Source organism: Eptesicus fuscus, chromosome 5 (assembly GCF_027574615.1).
Source record: "Eptesicus fuscus isolate TK198812 chromosome 5, DD_ASM_mEF_20220401, whole genome shotgun sequence".
Classification (NCBI taxonomy): domain Eukaryota; kingdom Metazoa; phylum Chordata; class Mammalia; order Chiroptera; family Vespertilionidae; genus Eptesicus; species Eptesicus fuscus.
This window is the reverse complement of record NC_072477.1, coordinates 50,841,777-50,866,734: the sequence shown is the minus strand read 5'-3', so window position 1 is coordinate 50,866,734 and position 24,958 is coordinate 50,841,777. Positions and strand designations below refer to the sequence as shown.

Genomic DNA, 24,958 nt, shown 5'->3' with positions numbered 1-24,958 from the left:
ATCGTTGTACTGTTGGTATTTGGCTCTGTTGACTAATGAGTTTGCTGACCACTGACTTAAGACATACCACTAGCACCAGCACACTTCAAAGCAAAACAAACTGTCTGTTTCATTCAAGAAAAATATTTTAAAAATTATGCTTTTAAATTATACTTTTATAAGTAACCTCCCCATCCTTGACAGTACCCAAAGAAATGCAAATTAATATTTTATATCTACTAAAGTAGCAAAAAAAATGATCATCAGGTAATGGTGGCAAGGTCAAAGCAAAATTAGTACACTCATTTAGAGTGGGGTGAAAAATAACTTAAATGTCCCAAATTAAGGGAGTGGCTATTAGACACATAGAAAGCAGTTTAATAAATTATGGTATAAAACACAGATTATAAAGTCCTTATGTGGAAATATTATATAGAATAAATAGCAATTATTTAGATTATATAGAATAAATAACTACTAAGTAAAATATATACATGTGTTGAAAATAAGTAAAATTAAAAAGGTCTTTTAAGGCAGGATTCGGGGTGATTTATAAATAACTTTAAAAACATATTTTTTGAAAATTCTGGGATTTCCACATTGAACTAGAAAAAAAATACTTATTTAATTCATCTGAGTCATGTTTTAAAAAAACTGGCTAAAGACCTGACTTTCGATGTCCTCTTTCTCTATATCTTCAATTGCTTCTGCCTCTATTAATTCACAAGTTCTCTTGTTTTCTTCTATGGAAAATAACTCCTTCAAATGCACAGTCTCCTCTTCATTTTCACCAAACTCTTCAGAATCCTTGAGTTCATCATTTCCATCTTGTTCATGTGCCTCTTGATTCTCCAATTCACAGTCCTTTTAATGGTAAGAAAATTTGGTACAACTAGAGGCAAAGTAGTGTAGGCTAGCCACCAAATGTTTTTGGTAATTGATATAGCTACATGTTTTAAATTTTACCATATGTTGTCACAGTTCAGTCATTTTACCTTATACATTAACTATGTCTTTAAAAATAGGGGGTGGGGAGGAGGGAGTCTAATACCAAAGTCATTAAACCACATTCTGAGTTCCCAAATCTCTCATACGGAACTACACATACATTGGATTGCTACTAGAGATGCTCTCAAATTCCAGTTACTTAATATTTACCAACTCACATCCTAGGGCTATTGGAGAAAATATGGCTTCAAAGAAAAGACTTGGCCCTGACCAGTTTGGCTCAGTGGACAGAGTGTTGGCCTGCAGACTGAAGGGTCCCAGGTTCAATGCCGGTCAAGGGCATATACCTTGATTGCGGGCACATACCCAGTAGGGGGTGTGCAGGAGGCAGCTGACCAATGTTTTTCTCTCATCGATGTTTCTGGCTCTCTATCCCTCTCCCTTCCTCTCTATAAAAAAATCAATAAAATATATTTTTTTTAAAAAAAGAAATTACTTGATTTCTCCAGGTGCCATAGTTTAGTTTAACTTCAAAGACCCTGGAAGTCATATACTATAGCTAATGTTTATTTCTAATTAATAATAAGGAATCTCAATTGTTAAACAAATGTCTGTTCTTGAAAAATATTCAAATGATTAACAATGTATTTGTCTTGAAATCTATCACTATGCCACAATGCTAATTAGGCAGGGGAACACTGGCTGGGATTATCTCTGAGGCTATGTCTATTTGTCTTTCAAAGTTTATAGGTACACGATACTTCAGTACAAACAAAGAAAAGCCACCATCTGTTTAGTTTCCTCTTTAACTGCAGAAAGAGTTGAAAGCAGTGAACAGTCCTTCCTCCTTTCCTATTCTTACAGTAAACCTAGCAGATTTAAGAAAAGGTTTCTGGGTTAAAGAAGAAAATGGCAGGGGCATGACTATTAATCATTCATAACTGAAACTGCAGTGAGGGAACAGAAATTTCTGAGGGGCGCAGGCAAAAAGAAGAAATATGATTGTTTCGGGATGTGGAGTTCTTGGGGAACAGGGAATTTCCAGGACAGGGTTTGACCAACCTCGTCACATATGAGTAGAGGAACATTGGGGACTGAAAGCAGAGTAAGCAGTTATATGACAATATAAAAATAAGTGCAAATAAGTAAAAAGCAAGGTGAGTCACTGAGGGAACGTCATCTATTTTAAAGTGCCAACTTTGATCAGTCTCCTCACTTAAAAATGGAAGCAATGCCTGTATTACTCATATATCTAGGCAACAGGTGATACTGACCCACCACTACTATAAATTCCAAAATGACAAACTCTGGAAGAAAAGGAAAGTATATTACCTTAATTTCTACAAAATACATCATATATTCTGATACTTCCAAAGTGAAAAGGGAATATAAAAAAGAAACTGAACATATATTTAAATAGGATTGTTTTTGTTTAAAAAAAAAAAAAGGGAAAAAAAGCTCTTTTGGGCTTAGCTGGTTTGGCTCAGTGGATAGAGCATTGGCCTATAGACTGAAGGGTCCTGGGTTTGATTCCGGTCAAGGGCACAGGCCTGGGTTGTGGGCTCCATCCCCAGTAGGGGGCGTGCAAGAGGCAGCCAATCAAAGATTCTCTCTCATCATTAATGTTTCTTTCCCTCTCCCTTCCTCTCTGAAATCAATAAAGATATATATATATATATATATATATATATATTTTAAAAAGCTCTTTTGTTCAGACATTATAACCAGGTTCATTTAAAAAAAACACGAAGATATCCTTTGCAGCACATATAGAAACAATACTATTATGCTGAATAGAAGTATGTATCTCCTTGCAACATTTCAAATGACTATAAATTATCTATGAACTGAAGAACTGAAAGTTGGACATTTAAAAATTAAAAGGTTTTTTACTCAGTCATAATGTTCTTCCAGTTTATACTTTTTGCTTAAGCATATACTCACTAGTGAAGACAACCTGAGAAAATAAGAACAAGGGGACAAACCTAAAGGAAGACATACCACAATGAAAACAATAGAGACACTGAAGAGCTCTTAAGGGCTCAAAGAAAAGCTAATTACAGGCACTCGATCTTCCATTTTAATGGATCCCTGGGCAAATATTGCCTAAAATTATCTAATTTCAGGGTTAACTCCTCAACAAAACAACTTTTTTTCTTTCTATGACTGCTCTTAAAAGTGCAAGGTACAAAGTGTGAGGTGTGTGGTCTGTGTGTAACATGGGAAAGGTAGAGAACTGGATAGGAGATGGCAGGTGAATGGACATAAGCTTTCTTCATGGTGGAGCACACAGACATTCGGAGTAACAATATGGACTAACTCTACACAGCAAACAAAATGTATGGGGATATGAATGTATACCATTTAAGAGGAACTATGCTCAGTAAATAATTCCTGCTAATGCCACACTACTTAGGACCTAATGATCAGTAAGTATCAGATCATGTTTCACTCAACTGAAAACAAAACCTTAACTACAATTAAAAAACTGGCACAATGCCGATTAAAATTACATACATTATTTTTCTAGCTGGTTTATTTCAAATACATTATTTTTAAACCAAAAGATCTGTCTTATTTATCTTTAAATCACAAAACAAATTTCTTAATTTTATCTTTACAAAGTAGCAACACAACCAATTTTCTATTTTAAGGACTACATTAATCTAGGTTCTGTATATTATATAAAAGCTAAATGAAACAGGCAGATTAAAAATAAATTATTGCCCTGGCAGTATGGGTTGGTTGGAGCACCGACTTGTACACATAAAGGCCACAGGTTCGATTCCTGATCAGAACACACACCCAGGCTGCAGGTTCAATCCCCAATCCAGGCAAGTGCTGGAGGCAACCAATCGATGTCTTACTCTCACATTGATGTTTCTCTCTCTCAACTCAATAAAAGCATGTTCTCAGGTGAGGATTAAAAAAGAGAAATAAATTATCACCCTGGCCGGTGTGGCTCATTTGGTTGAGCATCATCCAGTGCACTGAAAGGTCAGTGGTTCAGTTCTGGTCAGGGCACATACCCAGGTTTTGAGTTCAATCCCCAAAGTGCATACAGAAGGCAACCAATCAATGTTTCTCTCTCACATTAGTGTTTCTCTCCCTCTCCCCCATCTCCCTTCCCCTCTCTCTAAAATCAATAAAACATATTTAAAGAAGGAAAAAAAAAAAGTCCTAGCTGGTTTGGCTCAGTGGAGCATTGGCCTGCGGATTAAAGGGCCCGGGTTCGATTCTGGTCAAGGCCACTTGCTCGGGGTGCAGGCTTGATCCCCAGTACGGGGTGTGCAGGAGGCAACCGATCAATGATTCTCATCATTGATGTTTCTCCCTCTCCCTTCCTCTATGAAATCAATAAAAAATAATAATAGCCGAAACTGGTTTGGCTCAGTGGATAGAGGATCGGCCTACGGACTGAAGGGTCCCGGGTTCGATTCCGGTCAAGGGCATGTACCTTGGTTGCGGGCACATCCCCAGTGGGGGGTGTGCAGGAGGCAGCTGATCGATGTTTCTAACTCTCTATCCCTCTCCCTTCCTATGAAAAATCAATAAAATATATTTTTAAAAATAAAAATAAAATAATAGCCCTAGCTGGTTTAGCTCAGTGGATAGAGCATCAGCCTGTGGACTGAAAGGTCCAGGGTTCGATTCCCGTCAAGGGCACATGCCTGGGTTGCAGGCTCGATCCCCAGTGGGGGGCGTGCAGGAGGCAGCCGGTCATTGACTCTCTCATCATTGATGTTTCCATCTCTCTCCCTCTCCTTTCCTCCCTGAAATCAACAAAAATATATTTAAAATAATAATAAAGTAAAATAAATTATCAATATCCTTCACTGTAGTACCTTGTCAAGGAACTAACATATCAATTGTCCTATAACTGTTCCTCTGGCCCCTTTGTCTCAGATTTCTACTTAAAAACTCACACAAACATTATTTTTAGCTTTATTCTCATTTAACTAAACATTATTTATTATATTTTTCAACTATGAGAATTAATGAGATTGACAAGATTACATAAGTCTGAATTTTACCTACATACTTCATTATCGTTCAAGTAAAATGCATGAGTTCATCATGCAACATGCTAACATCTTAACCTGGTAATTAACACTTTACCTTGACAAAAGCATCATCTTCCACAGAAGCATCTCCACTCAACTCATCTGCTTCCTGTTTTTTACCTGCGAAAGAAGGAAAATGGGCTAACAACCAATACTTTATTACTTTAAGAGTAAAAATCATCCAGAGATGTTTACCCCACAGTACTACTCTCTACTCCCAATCATCTAAGCCAATGCCAACTGCTTCTAAACCATCTGCTCAAAGCTACCCAAACAAAAAAGCTTTAACAATGTCAGGCTGTTGCACTAAAATAAACTACAAATAATTAATCCTACATCATCTTAACTGACGTGATACATCTGATACATTTTTCTTTACCCCACTCAAACTGTCCAGCTTCAATTCTCCCAGAAGCAGAACCTTTTAATGATACTCTATTTATAAATAAACTCAGATATAACCAGATGTCTGATAGCTAAGCTCAACACTCATATCCCCCAGCAAAGCCTTCCCTACGTCTCTTCTTCAATAAGCTTTCTCTGAAATAAAATTCTCAAACTTAATCTACACCTTACAATCCATGAGTTGATTACATATTAATTTCCTTACACTCTCAAGTACATCTTGCTTCACCACTACAGAAGAAATTCCTTAAGTACAGTGGCTGCCCTTAGACTGATTTTGTAGTTCTCAAAGGCCTACATATAAGTAGTGCAGAGCACTTAATGTAATGACCAATTTAACTGATTAGGCAAGTAGACATTACTTCAGAATGAGAACTGCTAACAGCTTCCAGAGAGACTACAGGCCTTCCAACGCAGCCCTCATCTTCAAAACTTTAAGCTGGTGGTGGAAACTAGAAAATGTTCTCCACACCAAAAAGCAATCAAAAAGTTTCCCACAGAGCCAATGCTAAAAAAGTTTGTTTTCATATTTGTAGGAAGCGGTTATAGGGTTAAGCCTCTGACTGACCTGTGGCAGGGTCACAAACAAGTTTGTTTGGAGGGCAGACCCCTCCCAGCATAATTAAGCCTGATCCTGTAACTGATCCCTAGATCTTTCCTGGGTAGCTAGTGGGCTGTGGGAGGGGCAGCAAGTGCTGCCAAAACAAGTGAAACTTACAAGAACATTGTTAATTGCCTTGTTTGTCCCTGATCATAAATAAAGCCTCAGCTTTGCAGTCTGGATCTGTTCTGTGGCCTCAGCCAGGCACAGAAAGATCCACCCAGCTTCCAGCTTCATGAATCTATTTCTGCGTCTTGTTTTCTTTATTTCTAATATTTCTCAATCCCTGGCCGCCTCCATTTAGAACCGGTTCGTTCATCTCTCTTTCTGCGCCGGACACGGAAAAGGGAGATCCCCGCCATGTCTGGCCCCCGCCGCATCAGGCCCCTGCACATATTAGTTCACAAAACCTACTTCATAACCCATGATGAAGAAGAAATGCTGTTAAAAACACAGCTGCAGGGACCTCAGTATTAAAATTTTTTTTTAATTCATTTATTTTGAAATGTGAATGAATATTCTTTCCCAAGGTCAACTAGTCAACTTTCCCCTTTGCCTAAAACAGGAACTGCCATGTATCTATTTTCAAGCTTCTGTGACCCCAGGGTAGCCAGTTTAGCTGTGAGGTAACTATTTAAAAAAATTAGGACACTTCCCTTTCCCTAGCCTCCTCACAAGCCCCTGTTTTCCATCTGCTCCCAATTCGAATGAATGATAAAAAGGGAAACAAGGTACAGGTCCTTCCAGGTATATGAACAAGATTAAAAGTGCGGATTTTTCTTTTACCCTCAGAGGTAAAAGAGGGCTTGTCCCTGCCCCTGAGGATTTGTGTGGAAGAAGAAAGTGTGGAGCTCAGTGTTCCATTCCCATTTGGAATGCTGATGTTTGTAGTTTAGGGAAAATATAAATTAGAAATTACTACAAGGGTAATGACTAAAAAAGCCTATTCATCAGAAAGTCTTTTTAAGCTATTTTAAAAATTAAAGAAAGATGTTCCTTCCCCAAAAACAAAAGAAAGGAGAAAAACAGTATAGGAGAGAAAGAGTGCATTAAATCCCATCACATTTAGAGAGAGGAAGTTCCAAATAAAAAACCTTAAAGATGTTATCTTGTAGGAGAAATAAGCTTTTTAATAATGTAGGAAGAGTGAAGAAAAGTTCTCTGGGGGGAAAATAAATGGAAATTGTACTTCAAAAAAATAGTAATATAGGATCCTTTCTCTACCCACTCAAACCCCAACACACACCACCAAATAATCTATAGAGTAGGGCTTTGGGGGGACTCCTTCAGATCATTTGCAAATACCATTTACTCCTTACAATTATAAACTACTTTACAATTTGCAAAGCACTTAAAAAAGTTCAACTGAGACCTAGCTGGTTTGGCTCAGTGAATAGAGCATCGGCCTGTGGACTGAAGGGTCCCAAGTTCGATTCCGGTCAAGGGCACATGCCTGGGTTGCAAGCTCAATCCCCAGTAGGGGGCGTGCAGGAGGCGGCCAATCGATTATTCTCTCTCATCATTGATGTTTCTCTCCCCCTTTCTAAAATCAATAAAAATATATATTAAAAAAAAAGTTCAATTTTGTAAGCACCTTATGTATGCTACATGGGCAGGTATTTACAGTTATACAAAAGAGAAAACGGGCCTGAGAGGTTAAGTAGCTTGCCCAAAGCTATTAAGTGGCATTCTCAGCACTGGGAGCCAAAGCTTCTCATTTCCAGTCCTAAATTCCTTCCACTATATCTTACTATGACCTACTTAAAAGGCATTATTCTAGTAAGGAGTAGTTAATTAACTCAATTTAAAGATATTATCTTTGAAATGGCAGCTCTCAGTAAGACAAATTGCATATATGATGCACACTCCACGGTGAATTTCACTTGCTTTAGTTTAAAGGAAAATCAAATTATGCTATAACAAAAACACCAGCAGCAGTCACTACCTCTGCTTAAAGTGGCTTTCTCAGTCTAGGCCAGTGAAGGCAAATCTATGACACGCGTGTCAGCACTGACACGTGTAGCCATTTCTGATGACACTCGGCCGCTGAGGGCCGAGGATGAAACCTTTGCTGCTCCTGAGGATGAAACATTTGCGAAATAATGTTTTTTCCTCAAAGTGACACACTACCCGAGTTATGCTCAGTTTTTTGGCGAAGTTTGACACACCAAGCTCAAAAGGTTGCCCATCACTGGTCTAGGCAATAGGATAAATGCTATATACACATTATTTTATCCTCAAAACTACTCTGAAACTATATCCCAATTTTACAAAAGAGGCAACTAATGCTAAAAAGTCAATCAGATTACAAAACTAGTAAAGGCAGTGCTCCGATTTAAACTAGCCCTCAAGCCCAGCCGATTTGGCTCAGTCAATAGAACGTTGGCCTGACTGAGGACTGAAGGATCCCAGGTTTAATTCCAATCAAGGGCACATGCCCCAGTTGGGGGCTCCATTCCCCAATAGGGATCATGCAGGAGGCAGCCAATCAATGATTCTCTCTCATCATTGATGTTTCTGTCTCCCTCTCCCTTCCTCTCTGAAATCAATAAAAATATAAACCTAGCCCTTAAAACCCACAAAACATTAGATTTTTGAGTAACTACAGTATGCCAGTTGTTAAAATATTATCTTTTAGTGTACACAGAGGTCCCATAAGCCACATCTATAAAATTTTTAAATGCGAGACTCACTGAGATTACTAACTTGCCCCATGACAAACAGGCAATAAGAGGCGGAGGTACACAAAAGGGTCTAACTTCACTAGCCCTTACTGTTTCAACAGCTGAACCACAGGAATGCACTGGACATCTAATGTGTCATCAGCTTGCAAACATAAGTCACGAGGACAAGATTTTCACGCATACAGTGATGAGACTGTTGCTATAACCTGATAGGTACATTGAACCTACTATAAGAGTACATAGTCTTTTTAAAAAATTGCAATTTTACCCTTTAGTTGTGACTGCTTTCATAAATCTATAACTGTGGGCTTGTTTTACACATGTTGAGTTAGAAACTATATTTTAACTACTTCCTTTATGAAAAAGTAGCAATCTCCTCCGCCCCCCCAAAAAAAAACATAACTCATATTTTAAAAAGCTAGGACATTCACCATCCAACTCAGAACCTAGCATGATGCTATATAATGAGCATATACTCAAGCATTCTGTATCTCCTGACTGGTAATGGAGTTAAGGCCTAGGTTGGATGCTAGTAGCAAACAAGGTCTGGGTTTCAGTTCAGCCCTCAATAGAACAAAGAGGTGACATGCCAGTCAAACCAGCATAGTGAACAGACCCTCCTGTCAGTAAGGACTGTACAAAGCACATCTCTAGAGTCCTTTCTCTTACAATGTCACAGATGAGAACTGAAAAGAAAGCCCAAGTCTCCCTTAAGTTCCAACAAGCAACACCATGTTAGGAACATTTGTGTATAGTGAATAACCATTTTTATCCCTATCTCCCATTGAAGTTTACACTATCAAAGCTCCTATGGCAACCTAACCAAATAATCTTTGTCCTTCAAGGAATCTGTCATGTGCCACAAAAATGTGAACTGGTCCAAAGGACAGTAGCATGACCGGGATGAGGGAGCTAACTGAAAGTTTCACGTAGGCTGAAGCCTAACTTTAAGGCTTGAGGAACAAAACTAGAAAACAAAATTGAGCAATCAAGATATGCCAAGAAAAAAAAAAAAGAAAAAAAAAAGGAAGCAAATGAACTTATCACACCTTATTACAGCAGTAACATATAGCTATTCTAAAATTACATATAATACACTGCAATGTTCTTGGTGTGGTGCTCTACAAACTAAAATAAGATGGCAAAGTAAAAATGTATATACATCAAAAAAGAATGACATTAGAAACATCTCATTTATGAACATAAATTTGTACAGGTCCACAAATCCTTAAGGAAACTGTTTGGACTAGACATGTTTCAGAATAAAGAATTTTCAGGTTTTAAAAGAGTACAATGGTGTGTGTGTGTGTGTGTGTGTGTGTGTGTGTATCATTACTTATTTAAACTTCCCAGTGGTTTCTGAAAGTATCTCTCAATCACAGAACTATTTGTGCAATGAAATATATCCATATTCACACCAAATGGGATAAATCAAGACTATAACTAGCCTCACTTTTGCCACCAACCTTAATATAAAACTTTCAGTTTTCAGAGCTTTTGTATTTCAGAATTATGAAAAAAGGATTCTGGATTATAAATTGGTTTTCTCCTCCAAAGGCAAATTGGTCCTTACAAAGCTTGCCATTTTCCTTTGCAAGTTCAGAAATAACTCCAAAACAAAAAGAAGAAAAAACCTACTTAATAAATAAAATTTTGCCAAAAACCTGTGGCTTAAACAGTTACAGAAACTATGAAATATAGAAAATATTTAGTCATAAAATTCCTGTTTGGAGAAGTGGGGGAAGATTTAGAGTTTAAGCCAAACTGAATAACATTTAATGTTTCCAGGAACAACTTCTTCCTAACTGCATGCAGTATCTTAAAATAATCATAGACTCTGCCTTGTGTTAATTATTTACATATGTGTTTTGGCCTCTTTTATTAAACCAATATTTTACTAATGAAATCATTTTTCTAAAAGGCCTTGTACATCATCTTAAACACAGCCTTCACCCAATAGCTCATTTTATTATTATTTTTTAATCTACAGATAATTCACACTCAATATAATAAATCTGAGAAACAACAAAAGTATATTTTTAAAATTTTCTAATTTTGTCATCTAAAGATAACTAAACTAAACACACACATACATAATACATAACGTGTGCACATGAGCACCCACGATATTTTAAAAGGCAGCAAAAATTGTACTTTCTATTCTTATCAATAAAAAGAAAATATTACTGCTGAAACCGGTTTGGCTCAGTGGATAGAGTGTCGGTCTGTGGACTGGAAGATCCCAGGTTCGATTCCGGTCGGGGGCATGTACATTGGTTATGGGCACATCCCCCGGTGGGGGTGTGCAGGAGGCAGCTGGTCGATGTCTCTCTCTCTCATAGATGTTTCTAGCTCTCTATCCCTCTCCCTTCCTCTCTGTGAAAAATCAATAAAATATATTTAAAAAAAAATAAAATATTGCTTAACAGCACTATTGCCAGAATCAAATAAATGTGAAAAGTTTTTGAAAACTGTAAAGCATATAAAATAATTTGCAAACTTCCAGGCAGATATGAATGAAAATGATGCTGAATTTCAAGCTCTAGTCTAGAGTCAGTGGTTCTTAACTCTAGCTGCATGAGAATCACGTGGAAAACTTTTAGAAAAAAACAAGAGCAACTAAAATCAAATCTCTGGGGGGCAGGAGCCTGGTATCTGTATTTTTAAAAACTCAAATGATACCATTATTAACAGAAAAGGAGCAGGGGGAAGTACAAATATTACAGGCATGCGTCTATACTGCATTTTCCTGGCAAAGCTATACAAATGTCACGCCCATAATATTTGGCCTTCCCCCTGCTCTAAAGGATAGCTCACTTTCTCCGATAACCAAATGATTCTAAGGTAGGACAGACTGAGAACCATGACTGAGCAAAAATAACTGAAGAAGTTAGAATGAGAAGAATATAAGAGGAAAGTTGTTTCAGATTCTCCAGACTAGAGAAAATTTAAATTCTACCTTTAACAAAACACCATATAGGGTGTGAACCAATTTAGTTAAAAAGAAAAAAAAAATCCTTAAACATAAGCCTATAGGACATGCACATATACATACACACTAAAATGTTACCTGTAACAAATTCATAATGGTGAATTATGAGCAACTTTCACTTTTTTGTATTTTTCCATATTATCTAATTTTTTTTTTTAAATATGTATTTTTTAATTGAGTTTTTACAGAGAGGAAGGGAGAGGGATAGAGAGCCAGAAACATCGATGAGAGAGAAACATCGATCAGCTGCCTCTTGCACACCCCCTGCTGGGGATGTGCCCGCAACCCAGGTACATGCCCTTGACCGGAATCGAACCTGGGACCCTTGAGTCCGCAGGCCGACGCTCTATCCACTGAGCCACACCGGCCAGGGCCATATTATCTAATTTTAAAAAAGAAAAACATTTCACTTTTATAATCTGGAAAACAATACTGTAAAACCATAATGCCATGTAAGGCTAACTCCTGGAATTGTACAATATTGAGTCTCTCTTACTGTATAATGTGAGAACTATAGTATAGTTGATTAAATAAATCAGTCAAATCCACCATTAAACCTTAAGCCATTGTTCAACCTCTTCATTAAAAGTCATTTCTGATGCCATTAACTAATGATAATGATTTCTTTATACTCTAATTCCTGGACAATTTGTACTTTATTTTACATAAAGTCTTCATGAAGTCCTCTGCTTCTAATTCCAAATGCCTAGAAGTTGACTGACTTGGAAGAAGCACAATATCTTAAAGTACTAAAAATTTTTACCTAAAAAGAAAAAAGAAAAAAAAACACCCACAAACAAAAATAAGCAAAAAAAATTACCTACCTTAATACACAACATATTTGATATAATAGCTTAATAAGTACAAAAGTGCATTGATGATAAATGTAATTCACCATATACAAATGCACAAGGCAAATGTGGTTTTAATGGCTGAGGTAAAAGGGTCTGATTTGGGGAAATAAAAATGACACACACAATCTCTAAGGCTGAACAATATTCCAGCAAATTATGACAAATTATGAAGCTTTCCATTGCAACAAGAACTTGGTGAGGAATAAAAGAATGTAGCAATGATTTACATGTCCTAACAGTATACTTTACATAACAATGTTTAAGGAGAAGCCATTAGTGCTGTTAAGAGGATAGTAAAGACTATTAATCTCGGCATACAGGCTTCCCACAAAGAAATATGCAATTACAATGCACAAAGAGTTTTTAAAGGTTGTTTTTATTGATTGACTGATTGAGAGAGAGAAACATCGATGTGAGAGCAACATCAATCAGCTGCTTCAGCTTGCCTCCTATGGGCCAAGGATTGAACCCGCCAACCCAGCATGTGCCCTGACCGAGAAAACGCAACCCTTCAGTGCACAGAATGATGCCCAACCAACTGAACCACACCAGCCAGGTCCAAGAGTTACTTTGAAAAGCAGTTGTTAAGAAGCTCATCATATGGCCCTCAATCATTCATTACAGATACTAATGTAAATAAAAAGACGATGTCCTTATCTTCACACAAAGCTTCTAGCCTAGTGGGTACCCAAAAAATATCTGACAATTCTGACCCCAAAGCCCTTCTCAATGTCAGTTTTCATTAAATTTCCCTTAACATCCAAACTTATTGCAGTTAAAAATAAATAAATAAATAAAAGGCAAGAGTTACAGCACACTATGATAATGTATTATATTAAGTGCATTTTATGCGGTTGATTATATTATTTGGCATAAATTTTAGAAATCTTTACATAGTACACATGTAATTATAATTACATTGCCTGTGGTGTTGTCCACACAAATTAGACAGCAGATGTTCAGATAAACCTAAAAACCCCAAATTATATTTTTAAATAGGGGGGGAAAATTCAGATTTTATATAGCAATTTGAGTCTTTTTTAAGCCTGCATGTATTGCAAATGAGTGTCAACACCAGTAAGTACTGCATAATATATAATTTTGAATAATATACTGATTAACCACATAAAATAACTTTGGCTAAAGTGTAGAGGTGACTCTGAAGATTGAAATCCACAAGAATATGATGTGCCACTGTCAGGTGAACCAAAAGAAACTTTAAATCTATAATCTCTAAACAAGCTAATGAGTTAGCTCTACCTGTTTAACCGCTTTCTTAATACACACCCAAATAATATGACAGTAAATCTCACTGGTGAAGCTTTCTTCTAGGTTACTTATTAAAAGTTCATAGCAAAGAGAGTGTAAGACTCAGAAGGGAGACCCAGAGCATTTAAGATCTTACTCCCTTGGCTCTGTCGTCAGTTTGGCTCAAATAAACTCTTACTTTAAAAAAAATTACTGTTTTGCCAAATTAAATATATGCTAACAGATTTTATAATGTTGGTCACAAATATGAGAACCCACTGCATTATCAACTTCATAAGTTTGTGCTTATAAAACTGCATTTTAAAAATAATCTACAATATACTAAAGAATGCAGATTCTATTTTCTCTAATCTGTCCAAACATAATCATTTAAACACAAAATTTTTAAAAGTAGTGCTTTTTCCAGATCCATGAAGCTTCTCTCTTGCTTTCTTAACACCATTTAACTTTTATCAAAAGGTTTCTTTTCCTGACAAAATATTTATGTCTTGATGACGTCTACATGGCTGACTCTAAGTAATTAATCCCTTTCTTTACTCTTTTCCTTTTCTAGTAATCTGTCCTAAAGAATATTTATATTAGTTGAGGGCCTATGAGCTTTCCAGTTCTTTCCTTATACCTGATTTAGCTAAACACAAAGCACTTTTCTTCTGACTCTTAGCTATATATAATTATTAAATTTCAGAACTAAAAGACCCTTACAGATAATTTAAAAAACGAAAGAAAACAAACCCAATTGAAGGAAAAAAAGTGGTATGACCAAGATAACATGTTCAAGGTAGATATTGTTAAGCGAAATCAGATTTGGCAAAAAGAACTTAATGCAGTAATTCAGCAACGAGACTGAAAACCTGACATCACATTAAAATAATACTTAATTTTTTGAATCCTTGGTTTTAAAAATCCATTAATCAATGATATTTAAAAGTTCCCCTATTCAAATTTGATTTCTAAAAGTTATTTTTAAACTTCTTAAAGCTGAAAATTATCTATAATAATAAAAGCATAATATGCTAACTAGACCAGACGACCTTCCAGATGAAGCAGAGCTGTGAGGGAAACCTGGGTCCCAGGTGCCTGCAGGCGGCCGGAGGGAAGCCCTGGGTCCCAGGTGCCAGAGGGAAGCCAGTGCCAGTGGCTGGGGGAAGGAAGGCCTATTCTTGCACAAATTTTGTGCATCAGGCCTCTAGTCCTACCTAATAAAACAGTAATATGCAAATTGACTGCACCTTTGCTACGCCCGAGCCACGCCCACCAGCCAATCAGGGTGAGTATGCAAATTACCCAACAAAGATGGCGGTTAATTTTCATACGCTGAGGGAGGGAGGAGTGAAGACTGAAGACAACTTGAAAGAGGGAGGAAAAGCGGAAAGCAAGGTGGCTGCCAGAGGGAAAGCCGGGGCAGAGCGGAGCGGGGCGGGCGGCAGCAGCACGCGGGCAATGGCAGCGGCAGCGGCAGCGCACGAGGCCACAGGGGCCGCTTGCAGGATTCTTCCTGCAAATGGGCTACTAGTCTATATAATAAAAGCCTAAGCGACCATTACAGTGGAATGACCAGAATGACTGGTTGCTATATTGCGCACTGACCACCAGGGGGCAGATGCTCAACGCAGGAGCTGACCCCGGTGGTCAGTGCACTCCCACAGGGGGAGCACTGCTCAGTCAGAAGCCAGGTTCACGACTGGCGAGTGCAGCAGCAGTGGTGGGAGCCTCTCCCGCATCCGTGGCCGCACTAAGGAGCAGCGAGCAGGCAGGTGGTAAGGAGCGAGGGGTCCTGGACAATGAGAGGGTGCAGGCCAGGCTGAGGAACATCTCCCTCTTCCCCCGCCCCCCCATTGCACAAATTTCATGCACCGGGCCTCTAATTTTACTTATAAGCATCTTTTTTTTTTTTTTTTTAAGTATATTTTATTGATTTTTTACAGAGAGGAAGAGAGAGGGATAGAGTTAGAAACATCGATCAGCTGCCTCCTGCACAACCCCCACTGGGGATGTGCCCGCAACCAAGGTACATGCCCCTGACCGGAATCGAACCCGGGACCCTTCAGTCCGCAGGCCGACGCTCTATCCACTGAGCCAAACCGGTTTCGGCACTTATAAGCATCTTAATTGTAAATTAACTCAAACTAGGTTCTTAGTTTGGGATTTATATTATACTCTTTGCAATTCATAGGATTTTCACAACAATGATAAATGGAATTCAATGAGACAAAGGCTATTATACATGTCCCAGAATGAATCTCAGGAAGTACTCAGTAGTAGCCTGCCAGAGACAACAATGATTGAATGTTAACTAAAGACCACAAGACACCTTAACATCACGGAGTTATGGAAAAAATAGGATCCTATAATCCATATAAAAGAAAAAAGTTAACATACTGATTTTAGATCTATACTGAAAATCTTAAAATTTTATATTGCTGAAATTATTTCTAAGGATAAGATACTGAAAAAGGGCTACACAGAGAAATTAAAAGTAGTTGAGCTCTAGCCGGTTTGACTCAGTGAATAGAGCGTCCGCCTGCAGACTGAAGGGTCCCAGGTTCAGTTCCGGTCAAGGGCACATCCCCAGTAGGGAGTTTGCAGGAGGCAGCTGATCAATATTTCTCTCTCATCGATGTTTCTAACTCTCTATCCCTCTCCCTCTCTCTCTTAAAAAAATCAATAAAATATGTATTTGAAAGTAACTGTGAATGAATAAATCAAAGGAGGTTTATTTTAGATACTAAAATCAATAATCAGCTCAAACAATTTGGGGCTATGATTAATACATAGCATCTGTCAAAATACCACAATGCACTACATAAATGACAAATCAAAATCACTATAAGAAATTAGTTCCTGATGTACTTATTTCCCAATTTTTGTGCTTCCTCATTTTGTAAATAGCCTCTGGCTTCTCAGCAGAGGCTTCTCAGACAAGCTTCTCTGAACGAAGGGAAATGTGTATCTCTCCAAGTGCTACATGGAGTCAGAGTTATATTAAAAGGCACAGATCTTCAAGATAACTGTTACTCTTTTGAACTCTACTTCCGCCTCTGCCATTCCCATGCCACCCAGAAAACGCTTCTTAGCCCTTTTAAATTTCCTCTGGCACAAATAGGGGACTCGCAAACCTATGAAGACCCAAATAGTGAGAGGGCATCAAGATCACCCTGGTCCTAATGCCCAGATTACATAAAATCAAACTTAAATATTTCCTTCTTTTCAAGGTAAATCCATTCAATCATTTTACTCTGTTTACAATCAATCTGGTCTATGGCAGATTGAACCACTTAAAGCAGTAAATAAAGTTAGATTTTTAAGTTCCATGACACACTAAGCATGGAACTTGTAGGTAGGTACCAGGATGCAGACACGCACATCATGTTCACCCTCTGCTACTGTCCTTGTGGGAGGGAGGTAAAAAAGCTGTAATTATGTATTCAAGTAAAAGAGTTCACTTACCAGAATCTTTTTAAAATATCTAAGTCCCATTTATATTGTCAAAATGTTAATTTAAAACCACTTTTATCTATTCACTAAATCACCATATCCTGGAAATATACTCTGGCCTAGTTTAAAAGCTATAAAATCAAAATCTTTAAGATATCCATATAATTTAAAACTTTTTTAAAAGCTAACTAATCATAGATTTTTCCCTACTTTGTTAGTATGATTGGTGAGATCTTTTTGAATTTCACTGAAGATTAGATTGTATAATGTAATGGCATAAACACAAATTAAGTTTACCAAGTCAAACAAAATACTAAACATAAAGGTTATAGAATTGTAATATGCTAGAGAAAACAGCAAGGAGCCAAGGTGAAAGATTTGGTAGGAATTCCATCAATACTCTGCCAATTGTGGGGCAAGGTAGACATGTATTATACTGTATTTTATTCTTCAGGTCTTCACAGTATAAAGGAAGAAACATTATGAAACTTGACATGGTAATTTTTTCGGAAGCAATAAAGAACTGGTCTCACTTTCAGGACAGTGTCAGCCAAATCTTAAGGGCTACAAGTCACCCAGAGCCTGGCAACAGTAACTTTTCTTCCTTGACCCATGAAGGCAGAGTGCCAGAGGGAAATAGCAAAGAGTAGCACTATATAAACAGGGCAAGTGGCACAAGAGCAGAGGCAAGTTATATAACCAAAATATATTTTAAAATATGTTCATAACTCGTAACAACCTTTGCCTTTGGTTGGTTTCTTGTTTGCAGTATCAGTTGAAACAGTTAATTCAATATTATCTGGATCGCCTCCTTCCTCTTCAATAGCCTACATTAGAAAGAGAAGTTAATATGCTACACAATCTACCTAAACTTATTTTATAAAAACGAAACGGGAAAAAAAAATCAGCAAACCTCAAGCCTCAAAACATCAGAATTGCCAGTCATTTCATAAACCGGCTGCAAAAACAGCAATTAAACTACACGGCTGAGAGGCACTTTCAGGGGGAAATATCATTAGGTATCAAAATCACATGGAGTTTTAAATTCCACCGAGTCGAGATAATTAAATGAGTATCATACTGAACAAAAGCTAAACATTCTCAATTGCAGAAAAGTTGCTTGCTGCGTTAGTAAATAACTAAATGAAAACTTATTTCTCCTCTACTACAATTCCAACGCTCACTCAAATAAACCAGGAAGATGATCAGGGATGAAAAAGCAGGTTACTGAGCTGATGCAAAAACTGAAATTCCAGCGGAAAACAAAACCTTTCTCTAACCCACCCCATCAACTTCCACTATCAATCCCCCCCGCCCCCCAAGATGGGGAGGAAACGGTTGGGCTCAATTAAACGGTAACTTCGCAGAAGTCACCAAAGTAACCAGTCCCCTCCGAGGTCAAGAAATGCACGCGCTCACCATCGCTCAGGGCTGGGGACCGAGCGCCTCCCGGGTCTCCACGATCGCCCTTGGGAGGCCGCGCCGGCCGGCCGCAGCCCTCGCAGCCCGGCGAGGACGTCCCGGAGGAGGCAGGGGCGCACTCGGCTGCGGCGGCGAATCCCGGGCGGCTCCCAGGCAGGTCGCAGGCCTTAACCGGCGCGCGAGGGCGGGGGCGCCGCGGGAGGGTCCTCATCCACCCCGCAAGCGCGGGCGCCGCCCGGGGCCTCCCCACGGCGCTGCCCCGCGAGCCCGGACGGCTGCGGACCGCCGGGGATTGTGGCGCAAGGTGGGCTCCAAAGCGCGGCCTAAGCTCCCCTTCCGGGACCTCGCCGGGCCTCACCTGCTTGAGTCGGGAGACGAGCACAGTCTTGACTCCGGTGATGTCTAAGTTCCGCCGCTTCAGCTCGGACTTCAGATCGATGACCCGCAGATCGGTAATCTTCTTCCCTTCAGCCTGACCCGAGGCAGGCGAGGCTGCCACCGCACCGGTAGCGGCAGCCATCTTGGAAGAGCAGCGCGCTGCTGAGGCAGCAAGTGAGCTGCAGGGCGGCGGCAGCAGCACCAGCTCCGACCCAGGCCGCGGCGCCGCGGGATCCGCGAAAGGCTGTGCACAATGAGCCGCCGGCTCCGCCCCGTCCGCCGCCTCAGCGCAACCTGCACCCGCAGCCGGCACCCGGATGACGGGCGCGCATGCGCACTGGCGCGGGGCGCCGAGCAGGCGCTCGCCAGGCTCCGCCTTGCCGGCCGCGGCCACCTGGGCGGTACGTCCCCTTGCGTGTGTGGGGACGTCAGGCTAGTCCGACCGCACCTACGCCCGCCTCGCCGCGGTTCCCCCGCAGCTGCCTTAGCCATTATCTGGCACCGGCTCCAATCTTGAGCAACAGCAGTGAGTTGGGCACTGCGCGGCATAGATAGTTCGCGCGTTACTCAACACAGACCCAGGGGCGCGCCCAGTCTCTTCCAGGGAAATAGACTTTATCAGTTCTGCTGAATAATGGGAAAAATGTGCCCTGGCCGGTTGCTCAGTGGTCAGAGAGTCCCCCCAGGGGACGAACCCAAGGGTGGCGCATTCGAGTCCTGGTCTAGGGCACGTAGGATCCCAGGGCGTGTGGGGGAGGCAACTAACCAAGCCACCCTGTGTCACTTCGAATCGATGCTTCTCCCTCTCTCTCTCTCTCTCTTTCTCTCTCTCTCTCCTTTCTCTTCTCTCCCACCCCCTTCCACTCTTTCTAAAAATAAAAAAAATGTGGCTAGTGTGCACTAATGAACTAGGTTCCCCAGTTCCAAAAGGCTGGAAAGAAACCCTAGGGTGGTTATCTATAATAATAAATACTTAATATGCAAACAGACCTAAGGGCACAACCACTCCATGATATGCACTGGTACCAGGCCAGCCAACCAGCCAAGGCGGGTATATGAGGTTGGTCGCCCGCCATGGCCCAATGATGGACCTGCAGAGAGAGGCCCAGGCCACTGGCCAGCAGGGTGATCAATGCAGGGGTTGGGGAGGGGTGTGGGGGGAGGGAGGGCTGGCAGCCTGTGGCGGGTGGGCAGGGCCTCCCTCTTCGGAGTGGGGGGGATCGATGGCAGGGCTTGGGACTGTGAGAGGGCACAGGCTGGGCTGAGGGACCTCCTCCCCCCCCCCCCCCCCAGGGCATGAATTGTCATGCACTGGGCCTCTAGTCTACACTAATAAAAGAGAAAGATGCAAATTGACCATACCTTCCCAATGCCCACCAGCCAATCAGGAGTGAGTATGCAAATTAGCCCAACAAAGATGGCGGGTTACTTTGCATACACAGCTGCTGAGCGGCCAGGGGCAGGACGCTTGCCATGGCAACGACGCAGGTGTTCCACACCGCCCTAGCCACTCCGGGCCTCTGGGCAGTGTGGGAAGGCAGAAAGGCGGCTCCCAGTCAGAGCAAAGGCGGTGCCAGCAGCCAGGGAAAGGAAGACATCAGGCCTCTAGTAAGAATATAAAAAGCATAAAAGGGTTATAAGACTATTAAGGGCTGGCTGGTGTGAATTGCACCACCAGCTGTCTCAGGGGAATAAATGCCTTCACCCCAAGGAGGCATAGTTTATTCTACAGCTTCCCTGCTCACTGAAGAACAGGACAACTTTCCTGTGCACTGTCTCAGTTTGCCATACTCTCTGGCAGACCTGATGGCTCAAAACGAAGTCCATCACTGAATGAGGAAGTTATCATTCATGTGTGCTGTGTTCACTGTTTTGCCCTCCCAAAGTCTGGGATCCCAAGAACAACCACCATCTTCTTACAGGCCACAGGACTGTGCAAGTGAGTACTTATTTGTAACTTTAGCCAGTATTATTAATCACCAAAGCATAAGCATTTATAGAATGAAACTAGAAATCCCATAAACTGAGTATGACACACAATGAACTATACTGGCACTTTCCTGGTTTTATAAAGTTTAAGTTGCTGAGTCTCACTTTAGGATGCTTTTTCTGATTGACTAATTAGATCAAAATAATAGAAACTGGACGTTATAACCTGACATTCAGGTAGTTTTTTGAGGTTTATGCTGCACTTTGACATACAACTCACTTAATCCTTCCGGACTCTGTGAGGTCAAGTTCTGTGAGGCTTAGTGAGATTAAATAGCTTGTTCACGTAGCTGGTATGTAGCCAAACTGGTGCTCAAATCCAGGTCTCTTGCTTGCAAATCTAGCTCTGTCTCTACTACAACATTATTCACAGTCATAGAATTTTAGAATTCAAAGGATCTTCAGAAATTTTCTGACCCAATCCTCCCTTTTTAAAAATAATTAATTAATTAATTAAGATTTTAATAAATTAATCTAGGGACCCACAACTTGTCACTAAACCTCATACCATTTATCTCATTTCAGTGTCTTTCCCACTGAGCCATTGTCCCACCACCTGTGGAGCTTGTAAAGCAGGGTTATAAAAAGCTAATGTTGCCCTAGCTGGTTTTGCTCAGTGGATAGAGTGTTGGCCTGGGGACTGAAGCATCCCAGGTTTGATTCCGGTCAAGGGCATATGATTCTCTCTCATCACTGATGTTTCTATTTCTCTTTCTCCCCTTTCCTCTCTGGAATCAATAAAAATATATTTTTTTAAAAAGCTAATGTTATATTTGAAGTGAATGAGTCTTTCTCTAAAAATAATCTACTAATGGAATTACATCAAAATGGAGATCTGTGCCTTCTGATCTGGTGTACTGGAAAAGAACTCATCACCTACCAAAAATGCCAAGAATGTTTACCCTGAATCTCATGAGCAAATAGTTAGACAAATCCAATTGTAGAACAGTCTACAAAATAACTGCTCTGGATTCTTTAAAAAAAAAAAAGTGAAAAAAAAGTGTTAAAGAATAAAAATTCAATCAAGTAATTGAAGATCTGATTGGCTTTATTGAGCGATCACAAATCTGGCAGCATCCCATCTAGCATGTAGTGAGGTGCTCTGAGGAACTGTGCAAATGGAAGGATTTTATAGGCAGAAACAGGGTGAGACTAGAAAGCTATTCGCAGAAGAAAAGAAAGGATTGTTTCCAGAAGGTTGCCTTCCCCAAAGGTGGTTTTATCAAACAGATTACCTCAGCTTCCTTGGAGGGATGAAAAGGGCCCATATGACAGATTACCTCATTGCTACTGAGCAGAAAATCCAGATTTACCAATTAAGATTACATTCCTGGAGAAGGTTGAAACTGCAATTAGGTCAGGTATTAAGTCTAGGTTTGCACTTTAGCATAAGTGACTCCATTTTGGACCTGGGTTTTGCAGACTTAAGTCATTTTTCTTGGACAAATGCCCAGGAGTGTGAATGCTTTGTGAAAAACAAAAGTTTAATATCCCTAATATAAAAAGAGGGATATTAAATACAGAAGGAAAAGTCATGTGGTATGTATATTTTATTTTTTAATAAACTGCCAAACTTTTCCAGTGTGGCTATACCATTTTATATTCCCAGTAGCAATTTCTAAGCTATCTAGCTTTGCTACATTCTAACCAGCGCTTGGTATTGTCTCTTTTTAAAATTTCAGCTGTCTTAATAGGTATGTTATGGTGTCTCATCAAAAGTTGTGCTTTTTTTGTTTTTTTGTTTTTTTGTTTTTTGAGAGAGAGAAAGGGAGAGAGAGAGGGAGAGAGAGAGAGAGAGAGAGAGAGAGAGAGGGAGAGAGAGAGAGAGATGCAAAAGAGAAACATGGGTCTGCTGCTTCCTCTACTGAGGATCGAAACCTGGGTATGTGCCCTGACAGGGAATTGAACCAGCGACCTTTTGGTGCACAGAAGAATGCTAAACCAACTGAGCCATACTGGCCAGCTCAAGGATTTTTTAAAAAAATGTATTTTTATTGCTTTCAGAGAGGATGGGAGAAGGAGAAAGAGATAAAAACATCAATGATGAGAATCATTGATTGGCTTCCTCCTGCACACCTTCTACTGGGATTGAGGCACAACCTGGGCATGTGCCCTGACCAGGAATCAAACCGGGAACCTTTTGGTCCATGGGTGGAGGCTCAACCACTGAACCACTCCAGCTGGGCAAGGATTTTTTAATCTATGTTTATAGGGTATTAATTTTTCATTTTTTAAAAATGTATTTTTATTGATTTCAGAGAGGAAGGGAGAAAGAGAGAGAGATAGAAACATCATGCCCCCTACTGGGGATCAAGCCCGAAACCCAGGCATGTGCCCTTGATCGGAATCGAACCTGGCACCCTTCAGTCTGCAGGCCATCGCTCTATCCACTGAGCCAAATGGGCTAGGGCTAATTTTTCTTTACTTGTAATATTTTTTTCTGATTTTGGTGTCAGAGTAATGCTGCCCCCATAAAAGGATTTGGGAAGTGTTCCTTTCACTTCTGTTTTTGTTAATATATATATATATTATCATTTTTTTCCAGAGTTCGTCATTGAAGCCCTCAAAATCTAGAATATTCGTTGTGGGAAGTTTTTGAGTCAAATCAATTTCTTCACTAGATATATGGCTCCTTAGGTAGCTTATTTCTACTTGAATGAGCTTTGGTAATTTGTTTTTCAAGGAATTTGTCCCTTTCATCTAAGTTATCAGAAATATTGGCATAAGGTTGTTCCAGGTAAAAATAAATTTTTTGTTTTTCTAAGAGACAAATTAACAGTTATAGTGAAGTGCCTTTTTCCCCCTTAACATTTTAGGTTGGCATGAAGCTAAAAGTTTGTTCACTTGCATTTCCAAAAGTGTGTTGTCAATATATCCTCACACATTGCTGATTGGAGTATAAACTAACCACTATAGAGATCAATTTGAAAATATGTAACAAAATTACAATGCACAGACCCTTTGGCCCAGAAATTCTACTCATAAGTAATAATATACTAGTATTCTTGTAGGTAATAATATACTTATGGGAAATAGCATATGTACCAAGATATTTATTGCAACATTAACCCCCAAATTCATCAACAGTACAGTAACATAGCAGAATGCTCTGCACATATTAATAAGACTGATGATCAATATATATACTGCTATAGAAAGTTCTATAAGATCTATTTAAAAAATGAAACAGAGCTAGACACCAGAGGATTGTGTGAATGGCATGCTGTTATTTGCAAGGGAAAAATAATATGTGTGATTACATATCTAAATATATAAACACTGGAGGCCCAGTGCATGAAATTCATGCATGGGAGGAGGGGTCGTCCCTCAGCCCAGCCTACGCCCTCTCACAATCCAGGACCCCTCAGGGGATGTCCGACTGCCGTTTGAGGCCCGATCCCTGCAGAATAGGGCCTAAACCGGCAGTCGGACATCCCTCTCGCAATCTGGGACCTTTGGCTCCTAACTACTCGCCTGTCTGCCTGCCTGATCGCCCCTAGCCACTTTGCCTGCCTGCCTGATCGCCCTAACCGCTTGCCTGATCGCCCCTAACTGCCTGATCGCCCCTAACCACTGCCTGCCTGCCTGCCTGATTGGCCCTAACCGCCTCTGCCTTGGCCCACGCTGCCGTGGCTTCATCCAGAAGGATGTCCGGAAGGTCGTTTGGCTGCCTGGTCTAATTAGCATATTATGCTTTTATTATTATAGATATCTGGAAGAATGCACAAAAACTTAATATTGGTTGTTTCATTGAGATATAATTTAGTCTTAGTCTGTTCAGGCTGCTATAACAAAACACCATATACTAAGTGGTTTATAGACAACAAAACTTATTGCTCACAGTTTTGGAGACTCAGAAGTCCAAGATCAGGGCACCAGCAGATTCAATGTTTTGTGAGAGTGGAAGGAACTGGGCGCTCTCTGGAGCCTCTTTTATA

The 24,958-nt window shown here is 40.1% G+C and overlaps 1 protein-coding gene across 3 annotated transcripts in view; it reads right to left on the bottom strand.

Annotated features, from left to right (window-relative positions):
• SLTM (SAFB like transcription modulator) overlaps window positions 1-19,290 on the bottom strand; it is a 52,601-nt gene extending 33,311 nt beyond the window's left edge. For all 3 annotated transcript variants that reach the window (XM_028142036.2, XM_008139183.3, XM_008139184.3), the window contains exons 1-4: window positions 19,012-19,290; window positions 17,971-18,058; window positions 5,047-5,111; window positions 646-843 (exon numbers count right to left, since the gene is read on the bottom strand). In XM_028142036.2, coding sequence (XP_027997837.1) covers window positions 646-843; window positions 5,047-5,111; window positions 17,971-18,058; window positions 19,012-19,173 — 513 coding nt within the window. In that variant the 5' untranslated portion in view covers window positions 19,174-19,290. The remainder of the gene's footprint in view (window positions 1-645; window positions 844-5,046; window positions 5,112-17,970; window positions 18,059-19,011) is intronic.
• Window positions 19,291-24,958: the final 5,668 nt, after the last annotated feature.